General features: G+C 38.9%; 4 protein-coding genes, 1 non-coding gene and 2 pseudogenes across 5 annotated transcripts; 3 read left to right on the top strand and 4 right to left on the bottom strand.

Annotated features, from left to right (window-relative positions):
* LOC130509577 (hsp70-Hsp90 organizing protein 2-like) overlaps positions 1 to 17,711 on the top strand; it is a 36,111-nt pseudogene that overhangs the window by 1,002 nt on the left and 17,398 nt on the right.
* Positions 614 to 2,115, bottom strand: LOC108844045 (uncharacterized). Its single transcript, XM_057005715.1, has 3 exons — positions 1,930 to 2,115; positions 1,582 to 1,838; positions 614 to 1,284 (listed from the first exon to the last, which is right to left on the bottom strand). Exons 1-3 carry the CDS (start codon positions 2,059 to 2,061, stop codon positions 897 to 899), a joined length of 777 nt encoding a protein of 258 aa, XP_056861695.1. The 5' UTR covers positions 2,062 to 2,115; the 3' UTR covers positions 614 to 896.
* LOC108842754 (UDP-glycosyltransferase 75B1-like) lies at positions 3,208 to 4,326 on the top strand (annotated as a pseudogene).
* On the bottom strand, positions 4,480 to 7,028 carry LOC108843933 (phospholipase A1-Igamma1, chloroplastic). Its single transcript, XM_057005694.1, has 2 exons — positions 5,672 to 7,028; positions 4,480 to 4,831 (listed from the first exon to the last, which is right to left on the bottom strand). The coding sequence occupies exons 1-2, from the start codon at positions 6,964 to 6,966 to the stop codon at positions 4,591 to 4,593; spliced, it is 1,536 nt and encodes a 511-aa protein (XP_056861674.1). The 5' UTR covers positions 6,967 to 7,028; the 3' UTR covers positions 4,480 to 4,590.
* LOC130509572 (monothiol glutaredoxin-S11-like) lies at positions 9,097 to 9,580 on the top strand. Its single transcript, XM_057005723.1, has one exon. It carries the CDS (start codon positions 9,224 to 9,226, stop codon positions 9,521 to 9,523), a length of 300 nt encoding a protein of 99 aa, XP_056861703.1. The 5' UTR covers positions 9,097 to 9,223; the 3' UTR covers positions 9,524 to 9,580.
* Positions 9,723 to 15,776, bottom strand: LOC108843864 (probable LRR receptor-like serine/threonine-protein kinase At1g06840). Its single transcript, XM_018617005.2, has 19 exons — positions 15,295 to 15,776; positions 15,058 to 15,208; positions 14,876 to 14,947; positions 14,711 to 14,782; positions 14,475 to 14,618; positions 14,289 to 14,360; positions 14,124 to 14,195; positions 13,969 to 14,043; positions 13,818 to 13,886; positions 13,649 to 13,717; positions 13,457 to 13,528; positions 13,255 to 13,341; positions 13,092 to 13,160; positions 12,256 to 12,755; positions 11,844 to 12,002; positions 11,447 to 11,782; positions 11,113 to 11,363; positions 10,426 to 10,560; positions 9,723 to 10,331 (listed from the first exon to the last, which is right to left on the bottom strand). The coding sequence occupies exons 1-19, from the start codon at positions 15,392 to 15,394 to the stop codon at positions 9,984 to 9,986; spliced, it is 2,853 nt and encodes a 950-aa protein (XP_018472507.2). The 5' UTR covers positions 15,395 to 15,776; the 3' UTR covers positions 9,723 to 9,983.
* TRNAR-CCU (transfer RNA arginine (anticodon CCU)) lies at positions 16,732 to 16,804 on the bottom strand. The gene has a single exon. It is a non-coding gene; the product is annotated as a tRNA-Arg (tRNA).

Genomic DNA, 17,711 nt, shown 5'->3' on the forward strand with positions numbered 1-17,711 from the left:
AGATGGAGAGAAGAATCGAGCGGAAGAGAGAAACGCCGGCGATCTGATCGTCGTCTCCTCCTTCTCTCAGCCAATTCGTGAATCTCGAGAGGTATGTGAATCGCGACTTTAACAGCTGTTTGCGTACTCAGGTATTGGATGATTCGTCGATTTTGCTAGTTACTTACGATTCGTTCGTTTATTGATTCTCAACTGATACTGGAGTTCGTCGATCCTGTGTGAAAGCTTTCATGGAATCTCGAAGTAGAGTCTCAGATTGTATCGTTTTATAGATCCATTTTGAAATATTGATGTAATCTTGAACAAGGATCGATCTCAGAATGTATCGCGCGATGGTGCATCGATGACCGATTCGGAATCGCTGAATTTCAGATTCGAGTTTTATAGATCAAGTTTGATGTTAGCTAAGCTAGAATATGGTTTCGCTTTCCAATGATTGATTCAGAATCTGAAATCCTGTATTTGGTGTTGATTCGTCATAAACAGAGTTGATTAGTAGCTGGGGATTGTTAAAGTGATCATTGTGTAGATTCTTGTGATGATATTGTTAAATTTCTGAGAAAAACTCTGTTCTTGTTTATTGCGATTCTGGAAAGTTTCAGGACATACAATGAGTGGCAGAAAGAAAGGGAAGGATAGGAAAGGAGCTTCTTCGTCAAGTAACGATGATGCTGTTGGGTACTTCATCGGTAAGATTCACTGATATGTTGATCTGATCAAACTTTCTTTTCGTGACAGCACAAGCCTTAGCAGATCTGAATATTGCAAACTAATATGGTAATTGCTCCTGTCTTAGGGCCAGAGTAACACGCAGAGTCAAGCTACCAATCATCTCACAATGGGACCAATCATGGATAAGGGATAGCTACCTCTCGTGCTGCCGACAGTTTTACACCTTACCGGAGTTGATCGAGTACATGACAACCAGGTACCCGGGCCAGGTCACAGCAAAACAGGTGACAGACGTTTTCAGAGAGATGCTGAGAAGTCAAAACGCTGAAAAGTATCTGAGAGCATCGCAACACCACTCCAGAGTAAGGCAGATGGAACGCGAAAGGCTTGCAAGCACTTCTGTGAGCACTCCTCCTGCGAGCACTCCTCCTGCAAGCACTCCTCCAGCAAGTGATGCCGCAAGTACAAGCACTTCTGTTAGCACTCCTCCAGCAAGTGATGCCGCAAGTACAAGCACTTCTGTTAGCACTCCTCCTGCAAGTGATGCCGCAACTACAAGCACTGCTCCTCCTCAGAACGATGGCGCTAGCTCTTCTTCTCCTTAGAGGAAAACTACTCGAGGAAAATTACTTGGGAATTATACTCATGCATCAATATGAGACCGAGTCCACGATAGGAAGAAAAAAAATATTGTAAAATAAACCCTTACAAAAATCCAAATCGAAGCTAATAAAACGTCTGCATGAGTTTGTAAATATCACAATCTAGAAAAGTAAACCAAACAATTACTTTGTCGAAGTTCCCATATAGATCAGACCCGGTCAGATGGAGAGACTCCACGGAGACTCGGCTCGTCGGACCACCACTTGATCTAGATAAGATGGACAGCTGACAAAAAAAAAAAATTACTTTGTCGAAGAAGAACCCACACCACCACTCGTACCATTATTACTCCTCTCAAGAGCTCTTTTCTGTGAAACTCTGAGATATGCTTCTGCATTGCGGCCGGTTAAAAGCTCCCTGAAAACATTTGTCACTGTGGTCTTTGGCAAACCATGATTCACCTTCATGTAACTGATCATCTCAGGAAGGCTATAGAAATTCTCACAGCAAAAAAAGTAACTATCCTTCACTTTCTTCTGTTCCCTTGTCAGATTCGGATATTTCTGATTACAAATGCAAATTAACTATGAATCATCTACTCAATAAAATATACATGATAGTCACAGTGATTTGCCAAACAAATTTTGTTACTACCTTGGAAATAACTTGTTTGTCACGTTTGCTTGTGGATCTCTCGGCAACTTTTTTTTTGTCTGACTCAACTAACTCTGTTTTTGGGATCTGGGCCTCTTCCTCCTCGTACTTGTCTCTCCGTGTTGTTGCCATAAGATCTCTTCCAAAACAATTGTCTGATATTTTAGGGTTTTGAGACGGACTGAATGAATGAAACTACTATATATATTTCCAAGACAGGGCCTTACTAGGCTTTTACTGCAAACTCAAAATACAGCCCATCAACCCCAATGTAGATAATTGGACGTGTGTGGACCGTTATCCTGGCCGTGACCGTTAAATTGGTTTTGTCCTGGTCGTCAGATTGCGCAAGCTTGTAAGCCTCTGCTTCATCATCTAGGGATATGGTCATCGGTTAGGACGCTAGCACGTGGCTATGAGATAGTGATGTGATTGCTTCTGTTCACGCCGGTTGCATTCTTGGTTTGGTTTCCTTTTGTGTCCCGGTCCTGAAAACCCAAAACAAATATGGACTGGAAGCAAAAAAAAAAACTGTAATCTGGTTTTGAACCTCTTACCTTTATGTATACAGAAAATAACCGAAAATTATGTATTTGTTGTAGCGGCCGGAAACTGATGCTTCGATTGGACCGCTACTGTGTCTGAGTTCCAGACGAAAATGCTCTTTAACCAAGCGTTTAGCAGAGATCTGCAAATTTCTCGTATTCGTGGTGGTCATAGAAAAGACAGGTCTTCCAAAAACAAGGAGTGACCTACGTATATGACGTGTACATTTAGAAATAAGTTTAATGGTTATACATTGCTTGATTCGCAAGTTATCTATATTTTGAAGTTAAACCTTGTATAACCTTTTCATACAACCATGTATTTTTTTGTTGGTTTATTCCAAACTCAATCATGCATAGAGGAAAGTGAGACGTATCTCTTAACTTTTCCCTGCTGATTTAAAAGACTTAAGAACATGTTCATCATTTGGACTTCTCTACATAGGATATATCGGTTTCTCTCGTACACGTCATGAATCATGATAACGACAGAGTAATTATTGTTTCATTATTTGTTCATGTGTTACCATGTTCTTTGTTTATAACTCGTTTTAGGGTTTAGCTTTATTTATTAAGATCAATTTTGTTAAAAATGAAATTATTTTATTTTTGAGTAACTATAAGTCTGTTACTATTTTAGAACTTATATTTAAAAGGATATTAAAAATTAAAAATCATTTTAAACTTTTAATCCATATAAACCAAAAAATCCCAAAAAGCGACTACAATTAAAATGGATTGGTGAATAAAAAGGGTAGCAAGCATCTTTACTTTCAAACAAAACTACAATAATTTGTCAGCCGTAAAGGGAAACAGAGTTAATTGTTTGCATATCCATTGACTCTCCCGTGACTTGCTTGGTGTACACGATACTTCTCAACTGGGCTCCAAAAGTGGCGAATAGGTTTCAGCTCCCCCCTGCTCTTCTCTGGATCCAACCTGCTTTGGTTTTCGACATCTATTACAACCACTTCAACGGAGACAACAACAACAACAACTCTTGTCTCGAGTTCAAGAACCTCCCATCTCTAGAAACCCGTGATCTTCCTTCTTTCCTCACGCCTGCTAATACAAACCAAGGAGCGTACGCGTCGTTTCAAGAACTCATGGAGCTTCTCAAAGAAGAAACCAATCCGAAGATTCTCGTTAACACGTTCGATTCTCTTGAGCAAGATGCGTTAAAGGCTATCCCTGATATCAGAATGGTGGCGGTTGGTCCTCTACTTCCTTCAGACATGTTCACAGAATAGCCGTTGGCTAGACTCAAAAACAGAGTCCTCTGTTATTTACGTTTCTTTTGGAACGATGGTTGAGTTGTCAAAGAAACAGATAGGGGAGCTAGCGAGAGCTCTCATTGAAGGTAAGAGACCGTTCTTGTGGGTGATAACTGATAAATCCAACAGAGAAGCGATATTAGAAGCAGAGGACGAGACAGAGATTGAGAAGATTGCTGGTTTCAGACAGGAGCTCGTAGAGGTTGGTATGATCGTGTCTTGGGGAGATAAGGAGGTGTTTGGAGGCAGTGATGAATGAGAGGTTGGTAGAGCTGAGGGAAAACGCTGAGAAATGGAAGCGTTTAGCGGTTGAAGCGGGTAGAGAAGGTGGCTCATCTTATAAGAACATGGAGGCTTTTGTGGATGGGATTTGTCAAGATTGAAGCAGAGGAGGTCAAAGACAAAAATGAGTGTTTAAAGGTATCTAAATCATTCAATTGGTTGTAAACTGTTGTTAATCATGTTACTTCTGTCACTTGTCTATCAGTTTCATTATAACACAAAAAAATACATTTATCTATGTTTTGAACAGTTTAATGTATATAACTATATGTAATAGGGTTTTTCCAGCAAATATCTATCTCCTTAGTTAAATATTTTAACTGAAATAAAATGAGTGATTGTGCAGCAAAAATAAGACAGGTTTAGAATGTCAATTTACAATTCTTCAGTTGCATTTCACAATTACCAAAAGGATTGAATGTTTTTTTAAGATTATGATGCACCTAGTATATATAAAAAGCAGCGATACATATTAGAAAGATTTGTGTTACAGAAATTTATAAAAAACATATTAGAAAGATTTAGAAAACGAAAAAAGTTTTGATGTAATTTACAAAGAGTTATGAAGGGTGATGGAGTTGGGTGAGAAGATGATGAATGTCGGGAGCATGGTGGTCCTCTGCACGGATGCGATCTGGCTGAATCCAACGCCCATCAGTGTGCCTAACCATTCCTTTGTTTGCATCTTGTCGCCAATAAGGAGGTACCATAAAATGGTCTTTCAGAAAATCAGATGCTTTGTTCACTAACGCTGGATCTCTCCCACTAGATAACACGAATCTCTGTCCTTTCCCATGATACCTGTTACAGAAAAATCATGAACTATTCAAATGCTAATACTATTGTTTTCCAGTTACGTCAAGTCATATTGAAATTGTCATTAATGCGATAAGTTACATAATACGACATATGAGAATGGTCTAGAAGCTAAGGCTTGACAGATAACGACATGGCAACAACTTCTTTCTATTATTAATTAGATATTTTCTTTATTACTTTCAATAATTCTCTCCCCACCCATAAAGTCTGCCACGTTAATCAAACCGAATGATCAGAGTCTCATAATCCCGCATTTTCCATGGAATTTAAAATACTAATACGTTTACTAATCCCCTTAAGATCGTGTATTATTAATAAAGAAAGTTCTTGGAAAATACGAGATTCTAGCATCATTATTGGTGTTTCTTAGTTCTTAGGTCCTTAATACACATATATGTGTATGTATATATTATATAAGCGTATATAATTGTTTGCTAAGGACTTTACGGAAACCGAAACTGAAAGTTCCTTAATTAAGAGACTTTTGGTTTCGGTTTCCGTAAAGTCCTTAGCAAACAATTATATACACTTATATAATATATACATACACATATATGTGTATTAAGAACCCAAGAGCTAAGAAACACCAATAATGATGCTCTAACAAATCTCAAGATACACTGAGATCTGTCTCCTCGAGAAGTCTTTGACTTTTCTCTCAAGATTAGCTTAGCTGACAAGTTTGTATTTATACGTTATTGACTTATTGTATAAATCACTAAATATGTCCAAAATAATAATTAATCTCTAACCAAAGATATTGAGTGAACATTTGAAACGAAAGAATGTAAAATATATACAGTAAATAGTTAAATTACTGACCCGTCAAGTAGATGGAGAAGCGCTTCCAAGTTATGAGCCGTGGAGAGATCAACGGACGGCTTCAAAAACGGCGAGTTCTGGTGATCCAACGACAGCTTCTCCCCCAAGTGGCAGTAACACCACGGCAACCCTCCCGCCAACTGCTTAAGCGCGTCCGGCGCGTGCTCGTTCAAGAACAGTCCCGGCGATTTCGGAACGACGTCGTGTTTGTTCACCACCCTCAGCACCTTCACTCCCAGCTCCTCCATCCTCTCCTTGAACCGTATGTTCCCGACCCGCGGAGCACTGTAGGTAAACACCGTCACCGGAACGACCTTCCCCCTCTTCGTCCTGTTCAGCCCCATCTCCGCCACGTCGTACGCGCTCAGCACCGCCAGAGCGCCGCCGAGGCTGTGCCCCGTCACCGTGATGCTCAGATCACCTTCCTCGTCGCCGTATCTCTCCACCAGCCGCTTCACCTCCGTGAGAAGCTGCTCCCTCGCCGAGAACTTCGAGAAGTTGCACGACGTGTCTTTGTCCGTGTAGAGATCCAGGAACCCGGACTCGGCTTTAACGGCCGGGTCCCGGCACCGGAATCCATTTCCGGATACCGGTTTGAGAAAGTCCTTGAGATCAGCTATCCACTCGAGCTGCGTGACGGTCCCTCTCCACGCGACGGCGATGTCGCGGCGTCCGAGACGGCGGCGCGTGGCTTCGCTGTCGTCGGAGACGGCGACGTATCCCATCCAGTTGGCGTTCTTGCTCCACACCTTGGACCATCTCGATTTGGAGAAGAAGTTGGGGAGGTTGATGTTCGACGTCGCGTAGAGGTAACGCGCCACCTCGTAGCCGGAATCGAATATGCCGAGCGAGTCGAACAGCTTGTGGCGCGTAAACCTGCAGCTTCCACAGTATCTCGAAAACGGATCGAAATCGAAAGCGTCGTAACAGGCCTGGGCCATTTCTCCGTAGCGGATCAGCTCTGATCTTAGAACCGGATCCATCGGATCCATTAGCCCGGCCCAATCGTCTTCCCCTTGGATCTTCCTCCACGTTTCCCTCAGACTCTTTGATTCTTTAGCTTCTCTGTCCCGTCGGCGAACATCCTCAGCCGCCGTGATCCCATAGTTCTCCAGGGGCTCGAGCCTCGAGGAAGTCGAAGCCGCGTCGGTTGTGGACATAGCCTTTGTGGCGATCGCTGGAGATGATCTCGCCGTGAGATTGAGAAGAGTAGAGTGTGGTTTGAAGGGAAGAGAGTGAGCTGATTGGTTGATCGGCTTAGGGAGAAGAAGGTTGTGAGAGGGAATGGTCGCCATTGCTGTGAGAGAGAGCCTTGATGAGTTGTTTCAGGATGTCATCATGATACTTATCGCACCCTTTTATTTATACTTATCAACATGCAATAAACAAATAGTAAATACATGCGCTCATGCTCATGCATGTCATTTTCAAATGTGGGTTTTTATTACAACTATATAAATGTTGAACTTATGGTACAATAATTTTATATAGGGGTCCATTCACTAGACAACACCTATCTCTATTATTTTAAATATCTTTCTTTCCCTCGTTCCGACGCATCCTTCCTCGCCATCATATATTAAAAGCTAGCATTTGTTACAAAAGTAGATATGGTTTAGATCGACAAATATTTTGCAGGTTCACAACTGCGTACATCGAATTTATACCAGAATGGTAAATACAAATTGATGTTTATTTGATAGATTGAGTTGATAATTCAATTTAATCCAAACCAGAATGGACGGCGGGATTAATTGTGACAAAATAATTGAAGCTGTAGTAAACTTGGTACAATAACAAAGTTGAATCATCAGGTTAACATATTATAAGTCAGTTTTTGTATTCACCATTTTCAACAATTCGCACACGGGACACGCATGTCAAAATGTGATTTATGAGACGACGATACTAGTACAAACTAAAAAAAAAACATTATTTGGTTTGAGTCATTTGGTTTACTCTGTGCCGATTTCTCTCACATGTATTCACTATAATAACGCAAGTAGTAAATAAACAACAATCACTTGCACTTGTAATCATAAAAATACATCGCATTCCTCAAAGGAAAATCCGAATGGACCTACAGGCCACAGCGTGCAATGGTGGTAACAAAAATAATATATTTTGTTACCCCCAAAATACCAATTAAATAAGGACTTACAGTTGGAAATAAAGGCTTGTTTGACAAGGATACATAACCCACTTGGCCAAAAGATGCCATCTGTAATGTGAATCTAAACTTTTATTTGATTACAATAACTTCAAATTAATATTTTACGAAATTGGAATTTATTTAATTGTTTAATGATATAGACTATACGAATAGTTGACTGGACCATAACAACATATTAAATTATTATGTACTCGGAATGAGCATATACGTGTTACGTGTACAGGTGTAAAATGAGCTTGAAAATGTTTTCCAAATTCCACGTTTTTAAACGTGTTGATTTTGTTAGAAATCTGAATACAGTGTTGAAAACAAAACAGAAAGTATCGAATTAGTAGAATTAAGTTATCGAATTTTATAGTTTAAAAAATTAAATAAGAAGCTTCAGTAGCTCAGTTGGCTAGAGCGTGAGGCTTTTAACTCAATGTAAGAAGTTCAACCCCTCGGTGAAGCTTGTTTACATTCCTTTTAAACATGAAAAAGGTAAGATAAGACCAAACATGGGGCGGCCATATCTCCCTAAGGATAAGGGACCATAAGGATATATGACTCTTTATTTTTCCTTTATCAATTATCCACTTTTTCAAACTAAAAGCCGCCTTCACGGACTTGTGAACACTTCCTTTGATCCTCACTATCTTTTCTACTCATGTAACGCTAGAGTTATGCTAGTGTTCTTAACCAGCCGTGTAAACGAAGCAGGCCAGCATCAAGTACCTGTTATTTTCTCTCAAGCCCCACACATATCAAAAGGATGATAAAAGTGATTGATTCTTCTGCTCGTACCAATCAACAAGTCTCTCTACTACAAGTCTACAAATCTTAAAAGTATGGGCTTTTTGTTTATGGATACAGAAATGGGCAAAATGTATGGGCTTTTGTCTTAAGACCTAACCAAGTCTTAACAGCTACGAAAAAGTTGAACAAGTGGGGTTTTCCGTTGGTCCACCAACACTCCAATGTCCAAAAATTCAATAGAATCTATAGAACAAATCATAAATGGTCCAAAACCAAAAGCATCGAAGCATCAATCAATATTCAACGACAACGGCTCTCTTTTTAGCAACTTGTACGAGTATCGTTGAAACCGTATCACTGAATCTTTTATGCAACTCTTCATGGTCCTAAAACAAAAACAAAAAGAAGTGAAACACCAAAGAAAAGGTTCGGTCCTCCTCGAATCATCTTGTTCGTATTAAAAGCCGCTTTATGGGAACCTTTTCCACAACCATCTAATTCTTGTCATCTCTGCCTTTCTTTCAATATTTTGTGGATTCTGGTTCGTCCTCCTATCTTCTTATAAATAGCCTGCGACCCAAGCAAACAAGAGTCACAAGCAAAACCAAACTCCAACTCCCGGTTTAAGTAAAACGAAAAAAAAAATGGACAAGGTTATGAGAATGTCGTCGGAAAAAGGAGTGGTTATATTCACCAAGAGCTCCTGTTGTTTGTCCTACGCGGTTCAAGTCCTCTTCCAAGATCTCGGTGTTAGCCCTAAGATCAACGAGATCGACAAGGACCCCGAATGCCGGGAGATAGAGAAGGCACTATTGAGGCTAGGTTGTTCAAAGCCCATTCCAGCAGTCTTCATTGGTGGTAAGCTCGTTGGTTCCACCAACGAAGTCATGTCCATGCACCTAAGCAGCTCCTTGGTTCCCTTAGTAAAACCATATCTATGTTAAAAAGAAAATGTCGGAACATATTTCAATAAGGAAAAAAATTGAGACAAATCTTTTGTATTGTGTTTTAGTATTTATTGGTTGTGTGTGTGTTTTTTTTTATTGGTTGTGTTAACCTTACAAGTTATATAAAATGTCTTTTTCGTTCAAAAACAAGAAAATAGAAAGCCATATGTAAAGTAGGGGAAAGTGTTATGTAAAGTAGCTAGATGCGTTCTTGATTAGTAAGCAAATGATCCAAACCAAACACACAGAAGCAGAACTACGTAACGTACATAACAAGAATTGGCAACAGATTTTTCACAAGGGGCCAAGACTATCTGCAACGTATACTAACTACTCTCACATGGATTAGACTAATTTCTCTCTCTATACAAAGTACAAAGAAAGAACAAAAAACAAAACACACTGAATCATCATCAAACAAAGAGTGTGTGGGTGGTATATGGTTCAAAGAAAGCTGCTATCTAGGTGCAACAGAGGGAACTACTCCACTGACAAGATCAGAGCCAGAGACATCCATCGATGTATAAGGATTTGGATTCTTCAAGAACGAAGAGTTTGATGACGATGATGGCTGAGACATCGTCTCAGACATATCCTCTCTTTTGGCTGTCTTAGATTCCGGCATCAGTTCCCATATGATTTCAAGTTCTCTCACAACTTCAGCCATCGAAGGCCTCGAATCGGTCTCCTCTCTACAGCATCGCAGAGCTAACGTTGCAAACCTTTCAATGCATTCAGCTGGAACTGAGCTCATTCTCTTATCCACGACTGATAATATCGAACCAGACTGGTATGCAATGTTGGTCTGGCGGGAAGAAAAAAAAAGGCATTTTAAACAGTTATAGAGAAATGCCAAGAAGGATAAAAAAAGCACTTAAACCATCTAAAAACAGAATTACCTCTCGAACTATGTTCTTGCCATGTGTGATTGGATGCATCCCTGTCAAAAGCTCGAGGAACACTACGCCTAAACTATATACATCGCTTTTGTCAGTCAGTTGATGAGTCAAGAAATATTCCGGGTCAAGGTAACCCTGCAAGACAGACAAGAAAAAGGTCTCAGTCATGAGTTTGAGAAATAAATTTACAGCATCCTTGGCACTTTTATCCAGAACCTAACAAACCGAGAAAAAAAATCTGGTTCGGTGTTCAGATCTTATGAATTACCGAGCGGATCCTATATGTACAAAACCAGAAAAATGGAACCGAAAACCAAATGAATATCCAAATTATACAATATAGTTTATATATTTATAAATACTAATTATATTTATAAATACTAATCAAATATTTTAATAATATTATTATAAACATCAACTGAATCAACCAAATCTATTTTATCTGAAATATTTAAAATTATCCAAATTTTTATTCAAAAACTCAAAAACTAATATTAAATCCGAAAACTCAATCTTTCGACTTTTTATACCGGATCCAAACTGGATTTATCTCGGATATTAGTTGGTTTTCAACTTAACTTTGTTACTAACTTACTAGAACCGAACCAAAAACTGAAACCAAAATAAATTTAACCAATATCCGAAATGCCAAAGGCCTAAGCAACAAATGCAGGACAAAAATCTTACCGGAGTCCCTTTAACAACAGTAGACACATGATGAGGGGAGATGCCTTCCATATCAGGCACTGGAGCGAGTCTAGAGAGTCCAAAATCAGCAACCTTTGCAATGAATCTCGAGTCCAACAAAATGTTACTAGCTTTGATATCTCGATGGAATATTGGTGGATTAGCTTCTGTGTGCAAGTACAGGATCCCCTTCGCTGAGCCTATAGCAATCCGCATTCTCATCGCAAAGTCCAAAGGCTTTTCTAACTTAACTGTCACACCACAAATTTGTACATCAAATGATAAAAAGTGTTATCCACAGGGAACAGAACTACATATAGAACAAGTAACATACCAGAAATGTTGTCTCGCAATGTACCATGTTCCATGTACTCATAAACCAGCATCTGTTCGCCTTCTTCATCACAGAATCCAACCAAAGCAACAAGGTTCCTGTGGTGTAGTCTCGACAGCAATTCAATTTCAGTAAGGAACTCCTTCTCACCCTGCAACGATCCCTCTTGTGCTCTTTTAATCGCCACAGCCGTTCCATCGCCAAGGATACCTTTGTAGACTTTTCCATAACCACCTTGCCCAATTTGAGTAGAACTGCTAAAATTTTCTGTAGCCAGAGACAGCTCAGCATATGTGAAGCTCTTTACTCCTTCTATCTTCAAAGAAGCCTTGGAAGCTGCATGTAGATGAATAAGAATCTACTCTTGAACACAAATAAAAGAAAAAAAAATGCTTACATCGCTTTCTCCTAGAAATGGCAGCGTATCCTTTCATACGTTTCCTCATAATGATAAGGGCAATTATAGCAGTTATAGTAACTGCAGCTGCAACCGAACCGAGAACTATACCCACTATTGCACCCTTGCTTACACCAGATGGCGAGCCTTGAGGAAACACTGCAAAACAAAACAAAACCAAACCAAAGCATGCATAAGTTTTATGAGCCCATGCATAAGTTTTATGAGCCCGAAACCCGAAACCACAACATGTAATATTATTTTCTCGAAACCACAACATGTAATATTAGTTTTATCCCACTGATCACTCGAACCGGAGAACTATGACACAATAGTCAGAGTTGAGCTAACGAACTTTAATCCATTTTTAAAAATAAAACATCAGAGGAACGAATAAACTGCTACTACTGACCATCTCTGTAGACATCTGACAATGTGAAATCCATAAGCTCATAAGGCCCAAACAGATCTTCGTCTCTGATGTTCCATCCAGTGAACATGGCCCTTATTCTCCGAACCTCGCTACGATTGAATATAAAAGAATTGTTGTCGTTTGAACCATAGAGAGGAAAGAACTTGAGGTACATTCGAAGTCTAGGTCCTTTTTGCCACTGGAACGAGTCGATGAGTAGCTGATGCTGATCCAGACTTAGACCGGAGGTGAGGTATTCCTGAAACTCGGATACGTAAGGAATAAAATCAGAGAAACCAGGACTTTTCAACCGATATCCAACAAGAAGAGGAGCAGCGCAGAAGCACTCTCTGAGAGGTTCCGGAGATAGCTCATAAGGAGGTGGGCAGATAGAACAAGTTGTGTTAGGACTCGTTGGACCCTGATTGATGTCTTGTTCGGTTAGAGATCCACATAACTGAAGCAGGTTTCCATTTGAGCATAACGGATTCCCCTGAAGCCTGATTAAAAAAAGACAAAAATGTCAAATAGATAATGGAAAAAGTGGACATTAATCTTTAAAAAATCTGCTACTGGTATATACATCATTGAGTAGCTACGGTGATTTACAAAGCACCAATGTTCAAGAAATGTCTAGGCAGCAATTAAGACGTTTTTATTATTGATTAGCCGGGTGCCTAGACCGATTTTTTTGAATGCCTAGACGGATTTAAAAAAAAAGAAATAGTTTGTCTAGATGTGAGTTGTTGTTTAAACCGATTTTTAGAACACTGAACTAATAAGCATGCATGGGGGATGTAAAAAAAAAGGTGAAATAGGGAAGTGCAGAAGCAAACCAGACTGTCACATTTGGGCGGGGATCAGATCTGCCAGTAATATTTGAAAACCTATTGTTCCGCAAATCCCTGGAAAACAAAAGCAAGTAACGGTTGTCAAGAGATAATAATGAAGAAACTTGGTGTAATGCTTTGTAGGTTGTGCTTTTATTAACAGTCATACACGATGAGCGTCTCGGTTGAATTCAACACTCTGTCCTGGTATATGCTAGAAGGAATGGAACCACTCAGAGCATTGTTTGCAACCGACCTTGGAACATTAGATAGACAACAAAAGAAAAAACATTAGCCATCTTCATGTCCAAGAATGATTTGAACTAACAGAACTAGTAAAGCTCACTACATCGATCAGACACAACACTTACAACTTTTGAAGCCGCGGAAGGCCTGAGAAATTTGTTGGAATGGTTCCAGTAAAACTGTTGTTGGACAGATCTCTGCAGTATTTTTTTTTTTAATCAGAAGAATATCAAAATTTAAAAAAGTAATCCATTTGAAACAAAACAAAGATAATACTAATCCACAAGTACATAACTCGGAGTAAATCAAAAGCTTACATGGTTGTGATGTTATCAGAAAGCTTCCCTGTAGGTATAGATCCATTCAACTGATTTCGACTTAGGTCCCTTTGGAACAATCAGAAACAGAAAAAAATGATATTAAATATACGCCAAAAGGCAGCTGCAGGATTATCTTTAAGGAAGCGGCTAAGATATTTAAACTTACAAATAACCAAGGTCTGGAATGGTGCTAAGATCAGGTATCGGCCCTTGCAAGCTGCAGTTCCTAAGACTCCTGCACACGACAGATAAAAAATAATAATGCATAGGTAGGTAAGCTTTATATATCTTAGATACATAGAGAAACTAGCACTTACAACTTCAAAAGTTTAGACATGTTTCCATACGAGGGTGGAATCGTGGCCCCATCAAAATGATTGTTATCTAGTTGTCTGCCAAAAAAGAAACACGACAAAAAAGGGTCAATAAAGAGAAGAAATAAAATGCAACATAAACTATGACAGTAACTTACAGGATAAGCAAATTAGGCATGTTTGCTAACTCAGGAGGAAGAAAGCCAGATAAATTGTTGTTGTCAAGAAGGCTGTAAGAAAAAGAAAAGTAAGAAATAAATATTCATCAAATTTAGATTAGGGTAAAGCACGTGAGGCATGCCATCGACATAAAAGCAACTCACATGTGAACAATTGAAGGTAGGCTTCCAAGCTCTGGAGGAATCTGCCCGCTAATTGAATTATTGTTCATGTGACTGCAAAGAAGATAAGATGGAGTTAAAAGAATGCAATGAGTGCAAGAGGTGTAAGGAATCGTTATAAGCAAAACAGCTTTGCAGTCTGTATTAAAAAAAAAAAAAAACCCTCACAAGTGCTTAGTCTTGGTTAAATTCCCAAAGGATTTGGGGAGTGGTCCTGTTATACGGTTTTCATCAATCTGTATCCTGTCCAAGTTTGGAAGATAGCCAAGCTCTTCTGGTAAGTTTCCAGATAATCGATTCCCATTCAATAGCCTGGAAGAGTTCAAGTAGCAGATTGAGACAAGTAAAAAGGCAAGCAAAAAGACAAAACAGAGAAAGCCATAATAAAACTTCGATGGACTTACAAGAGTTCCAGAGACTTGATATTCCCAATTTCCTTTGGTATGCTTCCGGTTATATTGTTCCACATGAAATCTCTAGCAGAGGTAGTACAAACACACAAAGAGAGTTATTAACCATTACAGGTAAGAAAAAAAAAAGAGACTACTTATTAAAGTTTAAGTACTTACAAGATAGTAAGACGAGTCAGCCTTCCAAGGTCTGGTGACAAGGTCCCTGAGAGATTCATGCGGAGCAATTGCCTTCAAGTAACAAAAAAAAAAGAAATAAAACTTTACAAACAATTCATCAAGGAAGATCATTAATAAGTATCAAACAAAGAAGCAGTAATAGTGAAGGAGAAGAGGAATACAGTTCTCTGACGTGAAGATAACCATCATCAAGAGTGGAGTTCCAGCAGAGAACACCTGTCCAATTCGAATTGCACGGATCTCCGCGCCTCCAATTTCTCAACCTCTGAACTGGATCGTTTAAACTTTCTTTTATCGCTCGCAAAGCCTTCACTGAATCCACAAATAATCAAAACCATCAAATCCAAAAGCAAAACCCATTGAATTGTTATCGAAGAGAAGGTGAAAATTAACAAAACCTTCAACGGGGTTGGTGATACCGTCTTGAGCAAAAGCAGAGGACCAGAAACAGAGGAGGAGGAACAGAGGAAGGAAACGAGAGACGTGCGACCAACACATCTCGAGATGAGAAGAAACAGAGGAGAAGACCCAAGACGCGAATATATATATATAGAGAGAGAGAGAGAGTTAAAAACTTAAAAGGGAAAGAACATGATCAGGTTGTGGAGAGACACTGACACAGAGGAGGAGAGATAGTCAGAAGACAAAGTAAGAGAAAAGTAGTTGAAAAGCATTGAAGAAAGAGGGTTTGATGAAACGGACATTTTCTTATGTTTGACCTCATCAACCCTTGGAGGAGAGGAGAGCGTCGAGGCGGTCATCAATGTTTTCACTTTCGCCGCCACCATTACTACCCAGCCACCTTCTTCCTCCGTCAATACAGTAAAGTTTCTATTTTTCTTCATTTTTTATAATCATTGCGTTTTCTGACCTGTCCTTTTGACCTTTGTGTTTTCTTTTCAAATTTGAGTAATGACAGTAGGTAGATAGATTAATAGTAGTATTTTATAACGTGCAAGTGCAATGAATTTACAATTATACTAACCTTTTTGAATCTTCCATGTTCGAGAATTTTTCTTTTTTCTTTTTTGTATTTTAAAAAGTATTCCAATGGCAAGTAGCAATAAGAAACAAAATAAATCATTGGTTATATTTATATTATATGGTATTATGTAGCTTTGTTGATCTATCGATCTCTATGTGCGTTTTGGACCCCCCACGAAACTATAGAAGTCACGGTTTTATTGGAACATTATCAGATTTAGTGTTGAAGTGTTGATTGTGACCGACTTTCTAGAATGCCACTGAATTGTTATAGTCACTATTTTATGTAGAAGATGTAGTATGATTATAATTCCAGTACACCACCAGAACATAAGAAGATAGTATTGATAGTTCATAATTAAAGAGATGTCAAAACGTGTACTAATGATATATGAACTACTATGGATATATATTAATTTATCCTAACCAAATTGATTTGTCCCTTGAAAAGATTACCATTATTCTACAACGGAAACCTACTTCCATTACTTTAAAGCTTCTCTAAATCGAAGAAAAAGTCATACATAAATTTGGGTAAATCATAAAATAAATCAAAAGGAAAAGAAACTTTAGCTGGTATAAGTAAGCATCATATTAGTCTTCTTAATTGCCAGTGGGTCGAGGTTTATAAATGCTATCGGTCCACTTCTGGCGCTTAATTAAGAGGCCTAACTAAAAGTTAAAAAACTAATTATAGAAAAATAGAGGAGAGATCTCATCTCTTCTTTTTTACTCTGACTAGTGGCAGAGCAAATAAACTGATACCTATTGTCAACTGGCTCCGTTAAAACAAGGCCAAAAACCAACATCGGTTCCAAGAGCCATATTTACAAAACAAAATAAATCACATTCGCGCCAGGTAGGGGTCGAACCTACGGCCTTCTGCTTAGGAAACAGACGCTCTATCCACTGAGCTACAGGCGCACAAGATATGACATGTAAACTGGATAAAATTTCCTGTATATATAGGCCTAACAACTATGTCCCAATAACGTTGTAGGACAGCATACGAATTATAAATGCACTCTCTTTTCAAAGATGGATTTTAAAACTTATATACATACGTACATACGTTCATAAAAACAGATAATTGATTACGTATGTTTTTTTGACTATATGAGTTTAGGGCCTTTGTTGCAGGCCGATTTGGATACTAGGCTATGAACTGGCCTTTTAACCTTATCGAGCCTTGGGGGCTCAGGCTTGTAAGAGCATTAATATTGGGGCTGTCCTTAAGAGAGAAGGGGAGAGGACCGAAACAAAAAGTGAGGGGAAAGCCCTTGTATAAGGGCAACCCTTACACAGTCCTTACACATTCATGACAAAAAAAAAAAAAAAAAAGATTGGGAACTTTGATGGAGAGACACCAATAATGATGGTCTAATGGTTTTCCCTCCATTTTCATAATCCATAAGTTGACAAAAAAAATGTAAATCTTTAGTTTTGCAAAACTTAACTCAGACGTGGAGAGATGCTATGTGCCTATGAATTAGTTGTTAAACACGTTATAGAAGCAACTACAAACACTTGTAATTGAAGTAGTCGATTAAGGATTTTAATTAGTTTAGAGAAGAAGAAAAGAGGGATACAAGATGCTACACTTCACGTGTCAACGTGCCTTTCACTTTTTCATCACTAATTTTGTAATAAAAAAAAAGTTAAGTGTGTGGAACGTCGATCCCAAACGCACCAAAAGGTTCTCTTCTTCTGTTTCTTCTCAAATTGTGAAATCTCTGACGATATTGAGAAGATTAGTAGAGGTTGGGCCAAACGCGCCAAGCTCAACTTGGTAATGATTAAAATACAAATATTGAAAAAAACGAAGGACCCA

Source organism: Raphanus sativus, chromosome 1 (assembly GCF_000801105.2).
Source record: "Raphanus sativus cultivar WK10039 chromosome 1, ASM80110v3, whole genome shotgun sequence".
Taxonomy (NCBI): domain Eukaryota; kingdom Viridiplantae; phylum Streptophyta; class Magnoliopsida; order Brassicales; family Brassicaceae; genus Raphanus; species Raphanus sativus.

Bases quoted from the DNA above. Each gene is read 5' to 3' on its own strand.
- LOC108843864 (XM_018617005.2), bottom strand. From the start codon at position 15,394: ATGTGTTGGTCGCACGTCTCTCGTTTCCTTCCTCTGTTCCTCCTCCTC. The intron at 14,619-14,710 runs GTAAGTCCATCG...GAACTCTTCCAG, and splicing joins ATCAAGTCTCTGGAACTCTT to GCTATTGAATGGGAATCGAT. The intron at 13,529-13,648 runs GTAAGCTTTTGA...AAAATACTGCAG, and splicing joins TCTGATAACATCACAACCAT to AGATCTGTCCAACAACAGTT.
- LOC130509572 (XM_057005723.1), top strand. From the start codon at position 9,224: ATGGACAAGGTTATGAGAATGTCGTCGGAAAAAGGAGTGGTTATATTC.
- LOC108844045 (XM_057005715.1), bottom strand. From the start codon at position 2,061: ATGGCAACAACACGGAGAGACAAGTACGAGGAGGAAGAGGCCCAGATC. The intron at 1,839-1,929 runs GTAGTAACAAAA...ATTTGTAATCAG, and splicing joins ACAAACAAGTTATTTCCAAG to AAATATCCGAATCTGACAAG. The intron at 1,285-1,581 runs GTAATTTTTTTT...TTCCTCGAGTAG, and splicing joins GTGGGTTCTTCTTCGACAAA to TTTTCCTCTAAGGAGAAGAA.
- LOC108843933 (XM_057005694.1), bottom strand. From the start codon at position 6,966: ATGGCGACCATTCCCTCTCACAACCTTCTTCTCCCTAAGCCGATCAAC. The intron at 4,832-5,671 runs GTCAGTAATTTA...TTTCTGTAACAG, and splicing joins CTTCTCCATCTACTTGACGG to GTATCATGGGAAAGGACAGA.